The sequence below is a fragment of the Geotrypetes seraphini genome, chromosome 6 (genome assembly GCF_902459505.1).
Source record: "Geotrypetes seraphini chromosome 6, aGeoSer1.1, whole genome shotgun sequence".
Taxonomy (NCBI): domain Eukaryota; kingdom Metazoa; phylum Chordata; class Amphibia; order Gymnophiona; family Dermophiidae; genus Geotrypetes; species Geotrypetes seraphini.
The window spans coordinates 179,524,557-179,546,757 of record NC_047089.1 but is presented as its reverse complement, the minus strand read 5'-3'; the positions used below and the strand labels follow the sequence as shown (position 1 = coordinate 179,546,757).

Genomic DNA, 22,201 nt, shown 5'->3' with positions numbered 1-22,201 from the left:
CATCCGTCAGGAGCACCGTCCACTGCGGGAGATCCAGACCCACCCCCTGAACTAGGTGAGGGGTCTGGAGCCACCAACGCAGACTGCAGTGCGCCAAGCCTCGCAGGGGAACCGGAACATCCATCCCGTGCCTCTGGGGAGACCACCTCCGGAGCAGAGCATACTGGAGAGGACGCAAGTGGGCCCGCGCCCACCTCACCACGTCCAGGGACGCCGCCATCGACCCCAAGACCTGGAGGAAATCTCGCGCCCGAGGACACCGGGACGCAAAAAGCAGGCGAATCTGATATTGCAATTTGCTCACCCGGCCCTCTGGGAGGAAGACCTTCCCCAAGGAGGTGTCGAACAGCACCCCTAGGTACTCCAGACGCTGAGCCGGGACCAACCGACTCTTGGAAAGGTTGACCACCCAGCCCAGCGACCGGAGAAACTCCACCACCCGAGCAGTAACCCGGGAGCTTTCCTGCAACGACTTTGCCCGAATTAACCAGTCGTCCAGGTAGGGGTGTACCAGGATGCCCTCCGACCGCAAGGCTGCCGCGACGACCACCATCACCTTGGTGAACGTCCGAGGAGCCGTGGCCAGCCCAAAGGGAAGCGCACAGAACTGAAAATGCCGACCCAAGATCGCAAAGCGCAGGAAACGCTGATGAGAGGCCCGAATGGGAACATGCAAGTAGGCCTCCGTCAGATCGAGAGAAGTGAGAAACTCCCCCGGCTGAACCGCCAGAATGACCGACCGCAGAGTTTCCATACGGAAAGAGGGAATCTTGAGAGCCCTGTTGACCCCTTTTAAATCGAGGATGGGCCGAAAGGTCCCCTCCTTCTTGGGCACCACAAAGTAAATGGAGTACCTGCCCGTGCCCCACTCCGGAGGGGGCACCGGAACAACTGCCCTGAGATCTAGCAAGCGCTGAAGGGTCTGGCGAAAAGCCTGCGTCTTCCCCGGAGTCTGACACGGAGAAGCGAGGAAAAAATCCGGCAGAGAGCGGGCGAACTCCAGGGCATAACCGTCCCGCACCACCTCCAGGACCCACTGATCGGACGTGATCTCGGCCCATTTGGGGAAAAATTCGCACAGCCGGGCCCCCACCGGAACCAAAGGGAGCGCCGGCAAGGCGTCATTGTGCAGGACGGGAAGCGGGGGAACCGGCGGAGGGATTCCCTGCCCCCCGACGGGCCCCCCGAAAGGGCTGCATGCGCTGGAAGAACCGACCCCGGGAAAATCCCGGAGACTGGAAAGAAGCAGCCCCACGCCCAGGGCGATACTTGCGAAAATCCCGCAAACGCCCCCGGGCCGCACCCCCCCGAGACGCCGGGCGGGCACGGTCCTCCGGCAGACGGGGAACTTTCGAGTCCGACAGAGTCTGAATCAACTTATCCAAGTCCTCTCCAAACAAAAACGACCCCCGAAAGGGAAATTTAGTAAGCTTAGCTTTGGACGCAGCATCCGCCGCCCAAGCGCGCAGCCACAACACACGCCTTGCGGCCACGCCAAAAGCCATAGACTTAGCCGAGATCCGCACCAAGTCATATAGAGCATCTGAGAGGAATGAGGCCGCCATCTCAATCTTCGCAACCTCCTGATCCACCAGAGACCAGTCGTCAGACTCTCGATCCAAGACCCGCTCCGCCCACCGAAACACGGCGCGAGCGACCAGTCCCCCACAAATAGCCGCCTGGACCCCAAAGGCAGAGACCTGAAAATTTTGCTTAAGGATGCTCTCCAATTTGCGCTCCTCAGGGTCCCGCAAGGCAGAACCGCCCTCAACAGGCACGGTATGCCGCTTGGAAATTGCCGAGACCACCGCATCCACGACTGGCGAAGCTAACGTAGCCCGATCCCCTTCAGGAATGGGATACAGGCGAGCCATGCTGCGCGCCAGCCGAAATGGCGTCTCCGGCGTTTTCCACTGCTCCAGAACAATATCCCGAATATCCTGATGCATAGGAAAAGAGCGGGAAACGGAACGGATCCCCCGTAACAGGGGGTCCCCCACACGCGGAGTCTCCGGCGGCGCGTCCTCAAAATGCAAAACCGAAGAAACCTGTTGAATAAGGTCAGGCAGCTCATCTTTCTGAAAAAGGCGCACCACGGACGCCTCGTCACTGGAGAACGGGAAATCCGACAACCCGCCGCCAGCTTCCGTCCCCTCCAGAGAGTCCTGGAACTCCTCAGAAGGGTCCAGGTCCTCCTCCAAACCGACCCGTTCCTCCGACCACAAATTCTCGTCCCACGACACCCGCGGACGCTTGGACAAGGGAGGCGGCGGAGGGGACGTCACGCCAGACGAAAGAGGCAAAGCCGCAGGGAGCGCGGAGGAAAACCCACCCCCCGAAACCCCCTGGGCGCAACCGGGACCCCCAGCCGCCTGAAAATAGGCTCTGCATAAAGAAAAGAAAAATTCAGGAGAAAAACCCCCCGAGGGTCCCAAGGGACTCCCTGCCACAGCAGGGGACCCAGCAGAACCTTGCCCCTGCATAGTCAAAACAGGGGGAAGGTCACCTGAGGTGGAAGACAAAATGGAGGGGCCAGACAGAGAAGATGGCGGTTTTCCCGCCAAAAAAGCTCCCTCCATAGCCTGAAGCGGCTGAGAAACCTGAATAGTCTCAGCCGCTAGAGCAGGCAAGCCGGCATCAGCTGTCAAAAAATCAGCTGAGAGGGAATCCTTCGGGGAATCCCTCCGTGGGCGGTTGTGGAAGACCGGGCTTCCCCACTGCTCCAAGCCGACTCGCGAGGCACCATCGGCGGGGAGCTCTGGGCGCCTGCAGCCGCTGCCGACGGAGCTCCACCACCTCACCGACCCAAACCGCCGAGTTCAGGCCGGCCGCGAGTGCCTCGCGGCTGGACTAAATTTGTGTCCTACTCCCTCGGAGAAGGGCACAATTGCTCCAGACGCGACCTAGCTAGAAAAAAAAGTGCCGGTTACATGAAAAAATACAGTAAAATACAGTTTTCTTAAAGGGAAACAACCCTTCAGACCAGCACTACCTCAGGATTTTTTTTTTTTTTTTTTTACAGAACAGACTCCACAGGCTCTCGAAGCAATATGCCTTGCTTGACTTAGGGGGCAAGGCTTACTGCTGAGGCTCCTCTAAAAAAATGTGGGGAGGTGGAGGAAGTGGGGGGAGGGACCCCGCTCGTGACCCGCCGGGTTTGACACCCCCAAGGTCGGACGAACCCCCAAACAGAGTCCGCCCAAGCTCCGTCCGGCTAAAAACAGGGACAATAAACCCCCTAAACAAATTCCAACAGCCCTACCAAGGGAGATGGGTACAGATCACTCAACACCTGCTGGAGACTGAAAGAAGACTGAGGGAAATAGAGAGGAGGGGCTAGGATATACTGTCCCAAAGTTTTGTTTTCAGTCTCCACCTGCTGGTCATGATTAGATATATACCCATTCGTAAAGTTAACCTCTACTGGTCTGGAGAGTGCTAAAGAAAAGTAATTTCTTCTGCTACTGAGAATTAAAGAAAAAAATAATATAAGAGGCAGAGAAAGTTTTGAGCACTAGGTGGAGGAGGGTTTGAGGGTCAATGATTGAAACTCTGAACCAGTCAGTCTTGCATATGGTAGATTTACCCAGATCCAAGCGGGTTTCTGAGACCTTCAATCCTCCTTTCCCACTTTAGATACCTTGATGTGGGATTTTTTGCAGATTTGAAGAAACAGGACCCCCAGCCGCCTGTAAGTAAGTGTACATGGCTAAAACAAAATCAGGGACAAACCCCCCTATGGCATAAGCAGGAGAAGCATTAAAAACCTGTTCCTCTCTCTAAGACAGGAGGAAGGTCACCTGAGGCCATGAGCAAAATAGCAGAGCTTCCCGCCAAAACTGACGAAAAGCCAGTCGAGAAAAATCTCCCCTTAGGCCTGTAGCAGCATAGAGGCCTGAACAGATCCAGCCGCTAAAGCAGGAGAGGCAGTTGCAGCAGGTACAGCGGTAAGGGAGACCCCAGCACTATCAGTGGTAAGGGAAACCTTATTTCCCTAACCGTCGGCAGCTAAGAAAATCCCTGTGTGGGCAGTAGGAGAAGCCTGGGCTTCCCCACTGCCTGTAGCCAACGAGTGGTGCACGTGCGAAGGGGAACCCCGCTCGCCAGCACTTGAAGCCGACGATGATTCCCCTTCATGGTGGCCTGAGCACTTTGTGCACACAGCAGCTGCATCAACTACACATCTGGTGCACAATGAGCACTTTTTAAGCTTGTTAAAAGTGCTCACTGCGAAAACCGCTAGAAGGAAAAACAAAAGTGCCAGTTAGCAATAAAAAACAATTAAAGTCAAAGCTAATTTAAAGCTTCCTTTAAGACCGACACTGCCTCAGGATTTTTTTTTTTTCTCAAATACAACTTTAGTGAGTAATTGAACAAACCCCACTGGCTCTCCAAGCTATATGCCTTGCCTAAACAGTGGCAATGCTTATAGCTGAAGCACCTCTATGACAAAAAATTTAGGAGAGGTGGAGTAAATGGGGGGGACTTGACCAGTCAAATGTGGCACCCCCGAGGTTGGAAGGACCCCCAAAAGGGTCCCTCAAGCTTAATCTGGCACCCACAACAGGGACAAGAAGGCCACTAAGCAAATCCAACAGGCTCTACACTAAACCAATCAAAACTGCACAGGCTGACCACTCCATCTGCTAGAGACCGATCTGTTTCTGTGCTGGTCTGGAGGGATGCTAAAGAAAAGACAGATTCTCATCTCAGCTTTGCGGAAAACTACGAACTGCAGATTCTGTGAGCCATCAGGTGGGAAGGCACCAACACGTATACGGTATGAGCAGTGCTAAAATTTAAAGTAACAATACACTTTTTAACTGTCCATACCAGATTCTATGGATGATGTCACCCACATGTAAGATTATTATATCTGCTTGTCATCTGAGAATGTAAGTTACACATGTACACTTCTCCCTCAGTATTTGCGGGGGATAGGGGCAGAGCCAGACCGCGAATTGAGAAAAAACGTGAATATCTTCTCGTCTGGCTCTGACCCACCCCCGCCTCCCTCCCGCCTTCCCCTCGGCATCCTGGCCCTACCTGGTGGTCTAGTGGGCTTTCGGGGCAGGAGCAAACTTAAGAACATAAGAATTTGCCTCCGCTGGGTCAGACCAGAGGTCCATTCCACCCAGCAGTCCGCTCCCGCGGCGGCCCCTCAGGCCTATCACCTGTGCAGTGGTCCCTGATTATTCCTATAACCTACCTCAACTCCTATCTGTACCCCTCAATCCCCTTATCCTCTAGGAACCTATCCAAACCTTCTTTGAAGCCCTGTAACGTGCTCTGGCCTATCACGGCCTCCGGAAGCGCGTTCCATGTGTCCACCACCCTCTGGGTAAAAAAGAACTTCCTAGCATTTGTTCTAAACCTGCCACCTTTTAATTTCTCCGAGTGCCCCCTTGTACTTGTGGTTCCCTATAGTGTGAAGAATCTGTCCCTGTCTATCTTTTCTATGCCCTTCAGGATTTTGAAGGTTTCTATCATGTCTCCAAGTCTCCGCTTTTCCAGGGAGAATAGCCCCAGCTTTTTCAACCTGTCAGCATATGAGAAGTTTTCCATACCCTTTATCAGTTTAGTCGCTCTTCTCTGGCCTCCCTCAAGTACTGCCATGTCCTTCTTAAGGTATGGGGACCAGTACTGGACACAGTACTCCAGATGCGGGCGCACCATTGCACGATACAGTGGCATGATGACTTCCTTTGTCCTGGCCATGATACCCTTCTTAATGATACCCAACATTTGGTTTGCTTTTCTTGAGGCCGTCGCACATTGTGCCGATGCCTTCAATGTTGTGTCTACCATCACCCCCAGATCTCTTTCAAGGTTACTTACCCCTAGCAGTGATCCCCCCATTTTGTAGCTGAACATCGGGTTCTTTTTCCCTACATGCATGACCTTGCATTTCTCTATGTTAAAGCTCATTTGCCATTTTTTTGCCCTCTCTTCCAGTATCGTTAGGTCCCTTTGCAGGTCCTTGCAGTCTTCCACGGTTCTAACCCTGCTGCAGAGTTTGGTGTCATCCGCAAACTTTATAACTTCACATTTTGTTCCCGCCTCCAGATCGTTAATAAATATATTGAACAGGAGCGGTCCCAGCAGCGGCCCCTGCGGAACTCCGCTCGTGACCCATAGCCAGTCTGAGTAGTGGCCTTTTACTCCAACCCTCTGTTTCCTGCCTGCCAGCCAGTTTTTGATCCATTGATGGACATCCCCTTGCACCCCGTGGTTCCACAGCTTCTTAAGCAGTCGTTCGTAGGGGTACCTTGTCGAAGGCTTTTTGGAAGTCAAGGTAAATGATGTCTATGGATTCCCCTTTATCCATCTGGCTGTTTATTCCCTCAAAGAAGTACAGTAAGTTTGTGAGGCATGACCTTCCCTTGCAGAAGCCGTGCTGGCTCGTCTTCAGCTGTCCATTGTTTTCTATGTGTTCACAGATGCTGTCCTTAACCAGTGCTTCCATCATCTTTCCCGGAACCGAGGTCAAGCTCACCGGCCTGTAGTTTCCTGGGTCACCCCTTGAACCCTTTTTAAAGATGGGCGTGACATTTGCTATTTTCCAGTCCTCCGGTATCTCCCCAGGTTTTAAGGATAGGTTACATATTTGGCGTATTGTTTCTGCTATTTCGTTCCTTAGCTCTTTGAGTACCCTTGGAAATGACTGCTGTGAGTTCCCGTAGTCTCTCGAGACTACGACGGGAGATCATGGCAGCCATTTCCTATTGGTGATCTACATGGGGCAGGAGCGTAGGAAGATTGCTCCTGCCCCGAAAGCCCGCTAGACCACCAGGTAAGGCCGGGATGCCGGGAGGAAGGCTGGAGAGAAGCGGGAACGTGCTAAACTATGGGGGTTTTTCCCCCTCCCCTCCAAAAATCGCAAATATGTGAAATCGCGAGTGTCAAAACTGTGAATGGGGAGGGGGAAGTGTACCTGCTGCACTTAGGTACAGACACTTAACCAACTCTATGGCTTGCATAAGTGCTAGCACCGACAGTAAATGCTAGGCATGTTAATATCCGGTGTTCTACAATGGGCGTCTAAGTTCCAGTAACAGAGTTGACCCCATAATTTATAACTTTAGCAGCACAGATCCAATCTACAGACCAAGAACCTGGGAGAAAAAGGGTCAGTCTGATTTGACAATGGTTGCTGAAACGAAGGAAGGGAAGAGAGCACAGAAAATCAGTCTGAGGGGAGAAAGATACTGCTGTTGTCATGAATTTGCATATTCCAGGGATCCTAATGAGAAAGAGCTGGTGCTGGTAAGAAAGAATGAAAGCAAGCCAAGAAAGATATACTAAAAGGGAGAAGGCCACGTCATATTAAAGTGCAGACAGGACCGTTCTGAACCTGAAACACACTCTGTGTGACAAGCCCCCTAGAGCTCCTATCCCACTCACTGCGTTGCAGCTAAACAGGGAAGGCAATGGATAGAACACAATTTTGGTTTGTCATTGCCTCACCTCATAATGCTCTAACAGACTTCATGATAAGATTCAGTTCGTAGGAACCTGGAGCTTCTAACTTAAAGCTGCCATGGTCACTCTCATTAGGTTCTTTTGTGGTCTATGCTTTTTGTTATAGTTGTACTAGGGATGTACATTGATTAAAATTTTTAATCGCATGATTACTTGCATAAAACACCCCCCTCATATTTCCTCCTGTACAGTGGAATACAGTGGTATCTTGGATTACGAGCATAATCCGTTCCAGGAGCATGCTCGTAATCCAAAATGCTCTTTTATCAAAGCGACTTTCCCCATAGGAAATAATGGAAACTCGTTTTAATACGTTCCCCCCAATGAGAACCGGTATTGCTCCCCCTGAAGGCCCCCCTGCGATCCGGCACCCCCCCCTGCGTTTGGGCACCCCCCGCGCCGCAATACAGCACCCCCCCCCACCCCGAACGTGAACTCGCAGGCCTTGAGCTTGAGCAGATCCTCAAGGCCCAGCAGAAGAGGAGGCCGATCTTCGGGCACCGGCACCAAGCACAGGACATGCTGGTGCCGATGCCCAGATGACGCTAAGAAGCAGTGGGGGGTGCCCAATCGCGGCGGGGGGTGCCTGAACGTGTCGGGGGGGGGGGTGCTGGATCGTGGGGGGGAAGGTGCTGGATCGCAGGGGGGCGCTCGTAAATCAAGCCACGCTCGGTTTCCAAGGTGCTGATTTTGCAAATGTTTTGCTCGTCTTGCAAAACACTCGCAAACCGAGGTACCACTGTATATAGATAGCAGATGTATATATTCTCAAAACTGACATATTTCAATTACTAAAATAAAATCATTAATCATCACTCACATTCCAGCAGCTCTCTCTTTCTTACTCACTCCACCCTCCCCTCATAGTTTGGTAACTTCCCTGCTCTCTAGCCACTCTTCACAGCCCTGCATTTTATACTCTTTTACTACCCCCTTCCCAATAGGTCCAGCACCTTTCCCTCTGCACCTCTGTACATCTCTCTCTCTCTGCTTCCCCTCAGTGCAATACCTCTCCTTCTGCCGCTCTCCCCTCTCAAGTCCAGCACCTTTCCCTCTGTATCCTCAGATTCTGGCATCTCTTATTCAGCCTCCCCCTCAGTCCAGCTCTTCTCCTTCTATTCCTCCTCCCTCGAATACAGCACCTCTTCCTCAGCTGGTCTACTTCCTCCTTGTGAAATAAAGCATCTTTTCCTTCATCTACTCTCCACTCACATCCAGCTTTCAAAATCATGTTCTTTGCTGGCAGCAACAAGTGGCAGCACTACCTTACTGCCCAGGCCAACCAGGAGCCTATCTAGGTCCCACCCCTCTGATGCAACTTCCTGTTTATTGTAGGACCTGGCTAAGATTAGCCCGGACAGCAAGTTAATGCTGTCGCTTGTTGCTGCCAGCAATAAGCAGGATTTTGAAAGCTGGAATTGAGAGGAGGGAGGCTGAAGAAGAAGGTGCTGGTCTTGTAGGGGTACGGGTTAAGCTGGTGAGGTGAGGGTTGTGGCAGCAGTGGGGTAGGATGGGGATTTCCAGGCTAGTTCGCGAGAGTTGGGGCAGCCATTCACAGAGCGGCATGGGACAAGGCAGGAAGCAAAAAAACTCGCACCTGCCTGCTTGCCGCTGCCGGTGCTGCTCAGGGGGAGAAAGCAGGAAACAAGGGCAGGAGGCTGAAAGCTCCTGCACTGCAGCGCAGGACCGCCATTCATGGAGTGGCAAGGCAGGAAGCAAAAAACTTGCGCCTGCCTTATTCCCGCTCTGCCACTGGGGAGAAAGACGGATGGAAGGGCAGGAGGCTGAAAGCTCCTGCCCTACAGCGCTGGACCATCAGACCGCTGGAGAAATTAAGGTGTGGGGGGGGTGGCGGTTAGTTAGTATTCGCTCCATAAGACGCACCCTTATTTCCACCCACTTTTTTGGGGGAAAAAAAGTGCATCTTAAAAAGCGAAAAATACGATAATATTTTGATGTGTTAAGCACATTAAAAATGAAATAAATGTGCAGCCCTAATTTGTACATTTTCTGGTTGCTAGCTCATGGTTTCTCTTTCTCTTCCTGGGCAGTATTGTGACCCTGAGCACTGATTTTCCTACAGTCACTCTTTCTAAACTTTATTGTAAGCGCTGCCTTCTTTTTCCTCTTCATATCTCTCTTAGTTCCCACCTCTATGAGTCCTCTTATTCTCTACCTGGGCTCTTGCACTGTATGGTCCTTCTCCTGCCATTTCTCAAAGTTTTATTGTGAATACTGCCTCATCTTCCTGCTGCAGTCGGTCTCTGAGCTTCACTGTGAGTGCTACCTGATCTCTCCCTTATGATTTCTCTCACTGGCTGAATTTTGAGTATTGCCAAGGTATATTCCCTGCAGTTTGTCTCTGCGCTATATTATGAGTACTGCATGGTCCTCCTATTTTACATACACAAATCATGCATGGTTCCTCCCTGATGGTTTTGCTGGACCTGTACTGTAAGCAGTGCCTACTGATTTTTTTCATTTCCTCTTAGGTTTGTTTTAGATACCTCGTTTCAGATTGTGGATTTTGCTAATGTATTCCCGTTTAGTGGAAGCGACCTTCTTTTTCTGCTCTAGAATCAGTTTTTGAAGGGCCTGGTTCAGTTCCTCCTGCCGTTGCTGCATAAAACTCTGCTCCTGGGACAATGAGAAACAAATCAACACACTGAATGAGAGATGGATAAGAAAACAGACACTGAAACTGACACACATACAAAGTGAAAAATGGACAGAAGGATAGACAAAAATACAAAACGAGAAAAAGATGAGACTGACAACCATAGTAGTGATTGAGAAATCAAGACTAGATCCACAAAAAGGAATAGAGTGATCCCTTTATCAGATGATGTTTCCCCATGATTGTGTATTTATAAATACAACTATTATTATTATTTTTCATACTAGAAGAAATATGTCCTAGCTGAGACCACGAGGAAGAGTTTAGTTTGATGGAGAGCACATGTTTACTTGCTGTGATTGTCACATCAGTACCTTCTTCATGGCATTCTTTCCAAAGCCTTCAACATTCTGTAAATCTGAACCTTCATTAGTTTTGTTGTCCCTTTCCTGCCCTGTAACCTTTTTCTCACCACTCCAATTTCCTGTTCTCCTTCCCTCACACTATTTTCTAGCTCTTTCTTTTTCCCTTTTATTTTTCCTTGACCCTTCTCTTTGCTCTCTAGCCACCTTTCTTCCTACCTCTTTGCTGTTATTCTGGAAAGTTGTGCTCTTCTTAGCATAGTCCTTGTTCTGCTGGGATTTCAGGCGCTTAGCATCCTGGCATAGTCGCAAAGTGTATTCTTGCTCTAAACGCTCTAGCACCTGCTGCTGTTGGCGTTCCAATACTTCAATTTCATGGTCATAGTACTGCTTCTTCCCCTGTAGGGACAGAGAAAGAGAGAGAAGTCAAAGAAGCCAAAACAAACACAAGATCCTTCTCATCATCCTGGTTCACAGAAAATCTGAGAGAACAAAAAAGGAAAATATGGAAAGTTGAAAAAAATAGATGCAAAACACATAGTGCTGAGGACAAATCTATCTGGAAAAGCCTCTTGAAAGAATATAAACTAGTGACACTCGAAACAAAAAAGACACATTTCACTAAGCTAATATCCAAGATCCTGAGCAGATCAAAGGCCATCTTCTCACTGTAAAAAAATTTGTTCTCCTCCCCTCAAGGCCCACACCTTGCCCAAGAAACAAACTTAGACAATGAATCCCTTTCAACCTTCTTCCACGAAAAGATATCAAAGATTCTAGAAATCCTAGACTTAGAGGCCAAAGCTCTACAAAACATCCCAAAAACTATACAACACGACAACCTATGCAAGACAAACCCTAAACAGCTTCAAACCATTTCCATTGATGACCCAAAAAGCATAATAGACTCCCTACACCTCACAACCTAGCCCAAATGAAATTTTCTTGAACTCTATCTTACCTTTAATAAACAAGTCCCTAAATTCAAGAATAATACCGCAGAGCTGGAAATCTCCTAAAAAAACCCTACCATGGACCCAGACGATCCAAGCAGCTATAGACCAGTCTCCAACCTCCCGTTTGACTCAAAAATACTAGAAAAGATAGTGTTCACACAACTACGAGACTTCATGGACACAAATGCCACCCTCTTCAATTTCCAATCAGGATTCAGAAAACACCTCAGAACAGAAACAGTACTACGAGACATCATAGACGATTGCTGGAAAATCCTGGATGAGGGAAAAGATGCATTGTTGGTACTATTAGACCTAAGTGCCGCCTTTAATATTATCAATCACTCACTTCTTCTATTCAGACAACACTACCGGAATCCATGATATTGCACTGGCATGGTTCTCCTCCTTCCTAAACGAAAGATCTCAGAGAGTACTATTGTGACCCTCCACTATGGAATGCCCCAGGGTGCATTGTTATCCCCACTCCTTTTCAGAAACTGAATTTCTCTGGATACACAAAGACACCTGCACATACTCCTGCCCGTCCCTTTCCTGGAGCTAAAGACAATGTATGAAGCCTTGGAGTGATACTTGACTCAAATCTGTCACTCTCAGATCATGTATCCAAACTAGTGTCTTCATCTTTTTACTTCCTCTGCTAGCTAAAGTGCATCTGTGCTTACTTCTCAGAAACCGATTTTGCTCACCTACTATATGTGTTTGTATTATCCCGCTTAGATTACTGCAACACACTACTAGTGGGCCTACCTGCAAAAACCCTCTCCCATCTCCAAGGTGTGCAAAACGCTGCAATCCAACTCCTGAAAAACCTGGGCTTCCATGACCGTGTCACCCTTGCAGTAACATCCATGCACTGGCTACCTATCCAAAAACGCTGTGCCTTCAAAGCCTTGGTTCTAGCCTTCAAGACCGTTCACAAGATAATACCAAACTACATGTCATCAAAACTACAAATCTATGTCCCCAACTGATCACTGCGATCCCAAGCAGAGAGACGGCTGGTCCTACCACCTTGTCGCGCACTCATGACTGAGACAGCTCGTAAGCGCTCCAATTACTTTTTATATCTAGATTTATACTTTTTATACCTCATCCTTTAGATCGCTGGACAGTCTATGGAACTATAGGAAGACCATGAAAAGCTTCCTCTTTACAAACCCAGCTCCTTAACGACAGGCACCTCCACCCCTGACTGATGGAACTCAATGGCACCTCCTAGCACACCAAATGGACTCCCACTGAAACTCAAATACTACTGCAAACATAACTGAAATAGCTACCAAACTTACCAAATGCTGAAACCACAACCATATTGTGCTACATACTGAAATTCAAATGCCACCCCCAGTATAACTAAATTGTGCTAACCAAGGAAACCAAACACTAGATTATCAACCATGTACACACCTGCAACACAAAAGCTGCATTACCTTCTGTTATCTTATGTTTGTACTGTAAATTGCTGCTATATCAACTAAACTATGTCTGTCAAGTCTATACTCTCACTTATTGTCCTGTCTATACTGTGACTGTTCTGGGCTCCTTTGGGAGGACGGGCTAAATAAATAAATAAATAAAATAAATAAATCTGTTGATGCCAAAGTAAAAGGATTACTTTCTTTGCCATGAGTACAGCACATGTCAAGAAATCCAACAGACCCTTGGGGATCCGTATACCCTAGAGCAGGAGTGCTCAAATGGTCGATTGCAATCGGCCAGTAGATTGCAAAGGCAACGTAAGTCAATCACGTTGCCTTTGCGATCTTGTTCTTCCTGCCTCCCCGAGCCAGGCCAGGCGCATACAAGTGCCGGACCCACAAGCCTTCACCTCCGACGTCAATTCTGAAGTTGGAGAGGAAGCTCTGGGTCAGCCAATCGCTGCCTCGATGGCCTGGAACTTCCTCTCAGATGTCAGAATTGACCTTGGGGGGGAAGGCTTGTGGGCCCGGCGCTTGTACGCACCAGGCCTAGCTCGGGGAAGCAGGGAAAAACCAGAGAGGTGGCTTGGGGAGGGGGGGGGGACAGGGAGAGAGAAAGAATCAGGGAAGTGGAGAAATCAGCGTGATGGCTTTGGGGGGCAGTGGGAGTGAGAAAGAAAGACAGGCAGGCAGGGGGAGAGAGAAAGACAGAAATAAAGAGGGGGCAGGGAGAGAGAGAAAGAGAGACAGAAAGAAAAGGGGAGAGGGCAAAAAGAAAGAAAGGCAGAAAGAAAGAAATATTAGATTTACAGAAGAAGGAAGTGCAACCAGAGACTCATGAAAACACCAGACAAAAAGATAGGAAAAATGATTTTATTTTCAATTTAGTTATCAAAATGTGTCCGTTTTGAGAATTTATATCTGCTGTCTATATTTTGCACTATGGCCCCCTTTTACTAAACCAAGATAGTGGTTATTAGCTCAGGGAGCCTATGAGCATCAAGAGCTGCGAGAGGCATTCAGCGCAGCTCCCTGCACTAAAAACTGCTATCGTGGTTTAGTAAAAGGGGAGAGGGTATATTTGTCTATTTTTGTATAGTTGTTACTGAGGTGACATTGCATATTTTAAAGTCATCTGCCTTGACCTCTGAAATCCCCCCCCCCCCTGAATACAAATGATAATTAACATTTTCTCTGTGTACAGTGTGCTTTTTAACATTTTATTGTTCGTAGATCATTTTGACTTGGTCATTTTAAAAGTAGCTCGCAAGCCAAAAAAGTATGGGCACCCCTGCCCTAGAGGAAAGGAGGGAAAGGGAAGATATGATTTAGACATTCAAATACTTGAAAGATATTAATGTAAAACAAAATCTTTTCCAGAGAAAGGAAAATGGTAAAACCAGAGGACATAATTTGAGGTTGAGGGGTAGTAATGTTAGGAAATTCTTCTTTACGGAGAGGATAGTTGATGCCTGGAATGCGCTCCTAAGGGAGGTGGTGGAGAGAAAAACGGTAACAGAGTTCAAACAAGCATGGAATGAACACAGAGGATCTCTAATCAGAAAATAGGTATATATTGAAGGAACTAAGGCCAGTACTGGGCAGACTTGCACAGTCTGTATCCCATATATGGCCATTCAGTTGAGGACGGGCTGGGGAGAACTTCAATGGCTGGGATGGTTCAGATGGGCTGGAGTGAGCTTGGACTGTGACTCCAGTAGATAGAACCTAAGCACATTACAGAGTTTCTGGCCCAAAAATATCTACGAAAAAGGACAATTTAAATTAAATTATTATTTTATAGAGCATGTACAGTTGGGCAGACTGGATGGACCATTCGGGTCTTTATCTGCTGTCATTTACTATGTTACTAAGATTGAGAGCCAGCATGAAGAAGTGGGTAAGGTGAAAGATGTGGTAAGTATTCTATTTATTTATTTGTTTAGCCATAGTTTGTGTTTTGATAGCAGATTAGATTACCTATTGAATACTGTAAATGCGAGAATGGTAGAGTGGTACAAAGTTGAAATGGAATCGTGATATATAGACTGCCTAATGAGTGCTTTAAGAAATTGAATAGGCTACGTCGCATTTGCCACATGAGAATTATTACCATGGTTTTGTAAAAAGCACTAAGTGTGGAAGTGGGCAGAAATGAAGCAAGAGTACTGTATATACTCGAATATAGGATGAGATTTTTGGGCCATAAAAATGGCCCAAAAATGGGGGTCTCATTCTATATTTGGGTCATCCCCCAGTGACCACCCGACACCCTCCTGAACTTCCTGCAAGCCTGCCATTAGGCCGGGACAGGAGGGATCCCTCCCGTCTCCTATCCTAGCCGACATTAACAATAACCACCCTCCCTCCCTCCCTCACGTACCTTTTCATTGGTGGTCCAGCGTGTATCCGGCGCTGAACCCCTGCTGTCGATTTCAAAGCTTGTAGTCAGCGGCGTACCCAGGCCAGCACACAGTAGCAAGCTTTTCATGCTCCTGGCCGGCCCTGCACTGCTCCTTGATAGGCTGCCGCGAGAACTGCGAGAACTGACGGCAGCCTATCAAGAAGCGGTGCAAGGCCGGCCGGGAGCACGAAAAGCTCGCTTCTGTGTTCCAGCCCAAGTGTGTTGTTGGCTACAAGCTTCAAAATCGGCAGGAGGGGTTCAGCGCGGGATACAAACTGGACCACCAGGGAAAAGGTATGCAAGGGAGGGAGGGAGGGTGGAAATTGTTAGCGTCAGCCGGGACAGGAGACAGGAGGAATCCCTCCTGTTCCGGCCTACCACTAGGTGGTTTCAGTTAAGGGGAAGGATTAATCTGCTGACTGGGTTGGAGGGCAGAGGGGAGTATGGGACAATCAAGCCATTGTGACATCACTAATGAGGTTGGCTCTTTTTAGTGGGAAGAGGGTACAGGGAAGGAAGATGTGACAGGGTGCAGAGCTTGGCAGGGAGGGGGGACAGAGTATAGAGCCTGGTAGGGAGGGGGGATAGTTTCGAACCTGGCAGGGAAGGAGGCTTGGTTCAAAGCCTGGTAGGGAAAGGGACTGAGTGCAGAACCCTGCAGGGCAGGGAGGGAAGGGGGCTGGGTGAGGAACTTGGCAGGGGAAGATTTGAGGGAGGGGACACTGGGTGCAGATCCTGGCAGGGCATGGCACTTGAATATTAAGCCCCTGTCTTATATTCGAGTTAACCATTTTTCCTCCTTTTTGGGGGGGAAAATGGGGGTCTTGACTTATATTTGAATCAACTTATATTCTAGTATATGCGGTATGTGGGAGGAGATGATATAGTTGACAGCCCACTTAGTGCTGTAAGTGGAAGAGTGGGATGGTGTAGGAGATGGTGAGTACTATAAATGTGGAATTGGGTGAGGTAAAATGAAAATAGTATGGGATTCAGTGGAGTAGATGGCCTGTTGATTGCCTAAGTGTGGGTGAGGGCGAGAGTGGGAAATGGTGGCATAATGTAGGAGTGCATGGAATTAGAGAATGACATGGGGACAAATTTGTTCCCATCCCTGCAGGAACTCAATTTCCCCTTCCCATCCCCATGAGTTTTGTTGCTGTCCCTGTCCCATTCCTACAAGCTCTGCCTTTACCGTGCAAGCCTCAAACACTTATGATTTTAAAGTGTTTGAGGCTTGTGCAAATGAGAACAGACCTTGTAGGAATGGGGCAGGAACAGAAAAAGAACTCATAGGGACGGGAAAATAAATTCCCGCAGGGATGGAGAAAAATTTGTCCCCATGTCATTCTCTACATAAAATAAAGTAAAGATGACATGCCAAGTGGTAGACTACTAGACAGCCTGCTGAGTGCTGTGTCAGAGCAGGCAGGGAGAAGTGCCATGAAGTAAGAGGAGTTAACAGGATATCATTACAGTAGTTGGATCAGCTAAAGGCAAGCACATATATCAGATGGTTCTGTGACTGTGCTAGATGTGTGAGGGAATAAACAATGTGTTAGGGAATAAACAAGTGCTATGCTTAATTGGTTCTGTATCTTACAACTGAATCTTTGACTCTGTGCTTGTGAACAATGTTCTGTACCTTGGAGTTGAGTCTAGATTAGTGATTGACTAAAGAACCTCTCAGTTAGTACTCTATTGTGATAGATTCTGTGCCTCCACATTCTGCATCCTCTGACAACCTGTCAATCTGTGGTTGATTGTGTGACCCAATGTGCGATTGCACTTTATTGGTATTGTGTTTTCTCACACTTACACTCATCTCTGTCTCAATGTGACGGAACATGAGCTCCCGCTGGCGCTGCAACTTCTGATATAACTGTGTTTGTGCTCTGTGCTCTTCCTTCTGCAAGAGACGAAGTTCATGCAGCTCCTGACGCCTGTAACACATATTCAGAAAACATGAGACAGCCTCAAAGGGGCAAATTCTATAAAGGACATCTAAAAGTTAGGTGTCGTTTAGACGTCCAGCAGCACAACGCTGAGCGCGATTCTATTAAGCATAGATGCACAACAGAGAATCGCACTCAGCGAATTTAAGAACATCTATATATGCTTTACAGAATCGCCTTCTGCCGGTAACCCCCCCCCAACTCCCCCTCCCCGAGACATCCCCTGGCAGGAGGGATGCCCAGTTCCTCCTGCTGGAACCCCCCTAAGATCATCGGCAGGAAGGATATCCAGTCCCTCCTGCTGGACCCCCCCTCACAATGATCGTCAGCAGGAGAGATGCCCAGTCCCAACTGCCGGAAGCCCTCCCCCGAAGGGCATGCCCCCCGACCTCACCCCAAGCCTAAGGTGCTTAAGGCTCCTTGGCCAACCGGAATCTTAGGCCTCTCTCCCAGTGCATTCTAGGATGCGCTAGGCATGGCCTAAGATTCAGTAGCAGTGTCCTAGAGTTGCTGCAACCACCCTCACCTGTTCTCCTGCATGCAAATACATGAAAACTGAATATATGTGTGGGTGGGGGGGTGGAGACCACTCTAGGACACTGCTACCAGCTAACCAGCTTTGAAGAGTTTTGGTCAGGAGGGGTCTTTAATCTGCAGGGGATCTCCACTAGCCACAACATAAGCAAACCAATTTTGAATGAGCTCAAGCCCAAAGTAGATGGGCACCGGTCTACCCAGACCACCTGTGACTATGCTACTTATTTCACCCTACTGATCCACTATACCATCTGTTTAACCATGACTGTTTAAGAACCCAGAAAGTCAGACCTCAGCCCTGCTGATCTAGTTATAGAAACATATAAGAGAATTTCCCTAACTGGTTCAGAGAGAAACAGCTGCATTGCTAAGTATAAGTGCTTCTTCTGGACCAAATCCCCCAAGCCCTTCCTGGATCTGCCTATCATGACAACCCACACATTCAGCATAAGAATCTCTGTCTGGAATCCCTTCTGTCAGTGTCTCTCTCCAAAGTGTCTCTCCCACCAATTGTCCTCATCAATATAAGAGTATCTATCTCAATCCTCCTCAAGTGTCCCCTCAATCCTTCTTCCCTCCTCTAAGGTGTCCTTTTATCAAGGCGCGGTAGGGGTTTAATGCACGGAATACCGCACGTTAAACCATTTGCCGCGCTAGTTGCTAATGCCTCCATTGATGAGGCGTTAGTTTTTTGGCTTGCCGCGGGGGTTAGCACGTGATTAAATGTCTGACGTGCTAACCCCGCTAGCGCACCTTAATAAAAGGAGCCCTAAGTCTTCCCAAGTCCTCAGTACTTTTCTCCTGAATTTTTCTTCCTTGCCACTTTCCTAAATTCTGCTCCTCCCCACCCTTGAATTTTCATCCCTTCACTCTCTTCTTTCTCCTTTTTGACAACAAATTGTCTCTCTGAATTCTCTTCTACTCCCTCCTTCTTGTCAGCCATGAAGACTCTCTCCCAGAATCATCCTCTTCTTTCTCCTCAGTATAGGAAATATTCTCTCCTTCCTGTTCCCACACCCACCCTTTTATTCTCAGAGTAAGAATCTCTCACCTTGCTGTCCGAAGCTTGTCGCCTTTCATGTTGTCCTTGTTTACAATTTTGGAGGTGGTCACACTAACCTCTTTCCCATCCACCACGAATTTTCGGGTTATCTTCACTGTTCTTCTAATGGAAGCAAGTTCCTGAGTCAAAAAGCAGAGAGTTATGATATAAATCCAAGCTATTGGGTGCTACTGACTGAAGAAAGTCCACAAGTACAGATTACACATATAGATATCTCAATAATCAAGGCTTTTTACAAAAAATCATTTTGGTCCTTATTCTATGAATTCCACCTCAAGTTAGATGTCAATATAAGCACTGATTCTTAGGCACCTACTCCTCCCCCACTCTGAATATATTCCTGTCTCTCTCTGTAGGCTCTCTCTGCACATCTCAATCACTTTCAGGTTCTTCCCTCCTAATTCCTCACTACACAGTCCTGTTACTACAAGCATTCCCACTACAACTGCATCTGAATTGAATTGCCACTACAAATCTCCCCCTTACAGCTCTATAACTGATTGTTTTCCCCAACCCTATTACTCACCCTCAGTGAATACATACCTCTCCCCCTTACAGGCCAGTCATTATATCCACATATACTAAGCCAACACCAGAACTAGATCAGTCTGTCTGGGTAAGATGGCAACTCTATCGCACTGTTATTGTGCATGTGGTGAACCAAAACTTTGAATGTCAAGGAAAAAAAATCCATCAGGCAAAAATCACCCTATGGTGTTCAGTACTACTATTAAAATTTAATGGAGGAATATTACAGATACAGGTACAGGCAGTCCCCGGGTTTGAGTTCCATTTTTCAAATCATTCTTAAGTTGAATTTGTATGTAACCCGGATCCTGTACAGTCTATAAGAGGACATAAGGGAAGTGGAAAGACAGTGGTCTAAGCTGAAAGGAGCGAAAAAATGGCTACGGACCTTTATGTGAAGAAAATAAATAAAAACAAGAGAAAAAGGAAACCGATATGGTTCTCCAAACTAGTGGCGGAGAAAATATAAGGTGAAAGAGTTGACATTCGTGAAATATAAAAAAACCCAAGAAGAGGAGTACAGAAAGGACTACAGGGTGAAATGAAAGAAGCCAAGAGAGAAATGTCTGGCGAAAGCGCAGGCAGAAGAACAAATAGCTAAAAATGTAAAAAAGGGAGACAAAAATTTTTTCAGATATATTACTGAAAGGAGGAAGATGAAAAATGGAATTCCTAAACTAAAAGATGCTGGGAACCGATATGTGGAGAGTGATGAGGAACAAGCAAACATGCTAAACAAATACTGCTGGAGAAGGACCGAGATTGTCTGGCAAAGTAACACGAGAAAATGGAGTAGATTCTGCGCCGTTCACGGGGGAGAGTGTTTATGAGCAACTTGAAAAACTGAAGGTGGACAAAGTGATGGGACCAGACGGGATCCATCCCAGGATACTGAGGGAGCTCAGAGAGGTTCTGGCGGGTCCTATTAAAAACTTGTTCAATAAACTCTGGAGATGGGAGTGGTTCCTGGGGATTGGAGGAGAGTGGATGTGGTCCCTATTCACAAAAGTGGTCACAGGGATGAAGCGGGAAACTACAGGCCGGTGAGCCTCACTTCGGTTGTTGGAAAAATAATGGAAGTGTTGCTGAAAGAAAGGATAGTGTACTTCCTTGAATCTAATGGGTTACAGGATCCGAGGCAACATGGCTTTATAAAAAGTAAATTGTGCTAAACAAACCTGATTGAATTTTTTGATTGGGTGACCGGAGAGCTGGATCGAGGACATATGCTAGATGTAATTTACTTAGATTTTAGTAAAGCCTTTGATACGGTTCCTTATAGAAGGCTCTTGAACAAACTTGAAGGGCTGAAGTTAGAACCCAAAGTGGTGAACTAGGTTAGAAACTGGCTGACGGACAGTCGCCAGAGAGTGGTGGTTAATGGAAGTCGCTCGGAGGAAGGAAAGGTGAGTAGTGGAGTCCCTCAGGGTTCGGTGCTGGGGCCGATCCTGTTCAATATGTTTGTGAATGACATTGCTGAAGGGTTAGAAAGAAAAGTTTGCCTTTTTGCGGATGATACCAAGATTTGTAACAGAGTAGACACCAAAGAGGGAGTAGAAAATATTAAAAAGGATCTGCAAAAGTTAGAGGAATGGTCTAATGCTTGGCAACTAAAATTCAATGCAAAGAAATGCAGAGTAATGCATTTGGGTATTAATAATCGGAAGGAACCGTAGATGCTGGGAGGTGAGAAGCTGACATCAGTTTATGATTTATGAAATTCTTGAACTAATAGAAATTGTTCAAGTTGTAAAGGATCCCAAAAGATGTAATCTTTATCGTGATGTTTAATCAAACATTTGCAGGGAAACTTTAAGAAAAAAGATGCTTCAATTGTCAAGATTCGAGGTTTTAATACCAAAAAAGCTTTCCTTTTGAACTGAGTTGCCTTGGCAACATCTGGAAACACTAGAACATTGTCTCCACAGAACTTCTTATTTTTATTCTGAAAATAAGTTTTTAGAATCAGTGTTTTGTCGGACTCATTTAAACATTTTACCAATAATGTTGCTCTAGTCAAAATAGTGTCTTGAGGGTCTTCCAAAAAACCAGTAAGATCAAATTCTGTGGGGACAAGTTCTTCTAATCCTGTTTCAGTAGTAATTTTCTTTTTTTGTGGGATATAGTAGCATGTTGATATAGGTAATAAATCTGCATTAGCTAAACAAAGGATTTCCTTAAAGAATTTCCTTAATAGAATTTCAGGTGTTAATAAATGAGTCCTTGGAAAATTAATTAGACGCAGATTTTTAACTCTTAGAAAATTTTCAAACATTTCAAATTTTGAATGAATTACATGGGAATCCTTTACAGCTGAAACAGTAAATGCTTGCAAAGATGTTATCTGAGATTCAGTTGTTACAAGACGTTTATCTAGCATCTTTACATTGGAATCATTATTTTCTAACTTCTGAATAACTTCCTGAGAAAAATTTAGATTCTGAGTGGTGAGAAGCTAATATGCACGGACGGGGAGAGGGACCTTGGGGTGATAGTGTCTGAAGATCTAAAGGCAAAAAAACAATGTGACAAGGCGGTGGCTGCTGCCAGAAGGATGCTTGGCTGTATAAAGAGAGGCGCAGCCAGTAGAAGCAAGAAGGTGTTGATGCCCCTGTACAGGTCGTTGGTGAGGCCCCACTTATGTTCAGTTTTGGAGACAGTATCTGGCGAAAGACGTAAGAAGACTTGAAGCGGTCCAGAGAAGGGCGACAAAAATGATAGGAGGCTTGCGCCAGAAGACGTATGAGGAGAGACTGGAAGCCCTGAATATGTATACCCTAGAGGAAAGGAGGGACAGGGGAGATATGATTCAGACGTTCAAATACTTGAACGGTATTAACGTAGAACAAAATCTT

At 47.2% G+C, this 22,201-nt stretch overlaps 1 protein-coding gene across 2 annotated transcripts in view; it reads right to left on the bottom strand.

The window, feature by feature from the left end:
• Positions 1–22,201, bottom strand: part of LOC117362837 (serine/threonine-protein kinase 10-like) — a 125,912-nt gene that overhangs the window by 32,637 nt on the left and 71,074 nt on the right. For both annotated transcript variants that reach the window (XM_033949875.1, XM_033949876.1), the window contains exons 10-13: positions 18,807–18,937; positions 17,083–17,206; positions 10,681–10,860; positions 9,990–10,119 (exon numbers count right to left, since the gene is read on the bottom strand). In XM_033949875.1, coding sequence (XP_033805766.1) covers positions 9,990–10,119; positions 10,681–10,860; positions 17,083–17,206; positions 18,807–18,937 — 565 coding nt within the window. The remainder of the gene's footprint in view (positions 1–9,989; positions 10,120–10,680; positions 10,861–17,082; positions 17,207–18,806; positions 18,938–22,201) is intronic.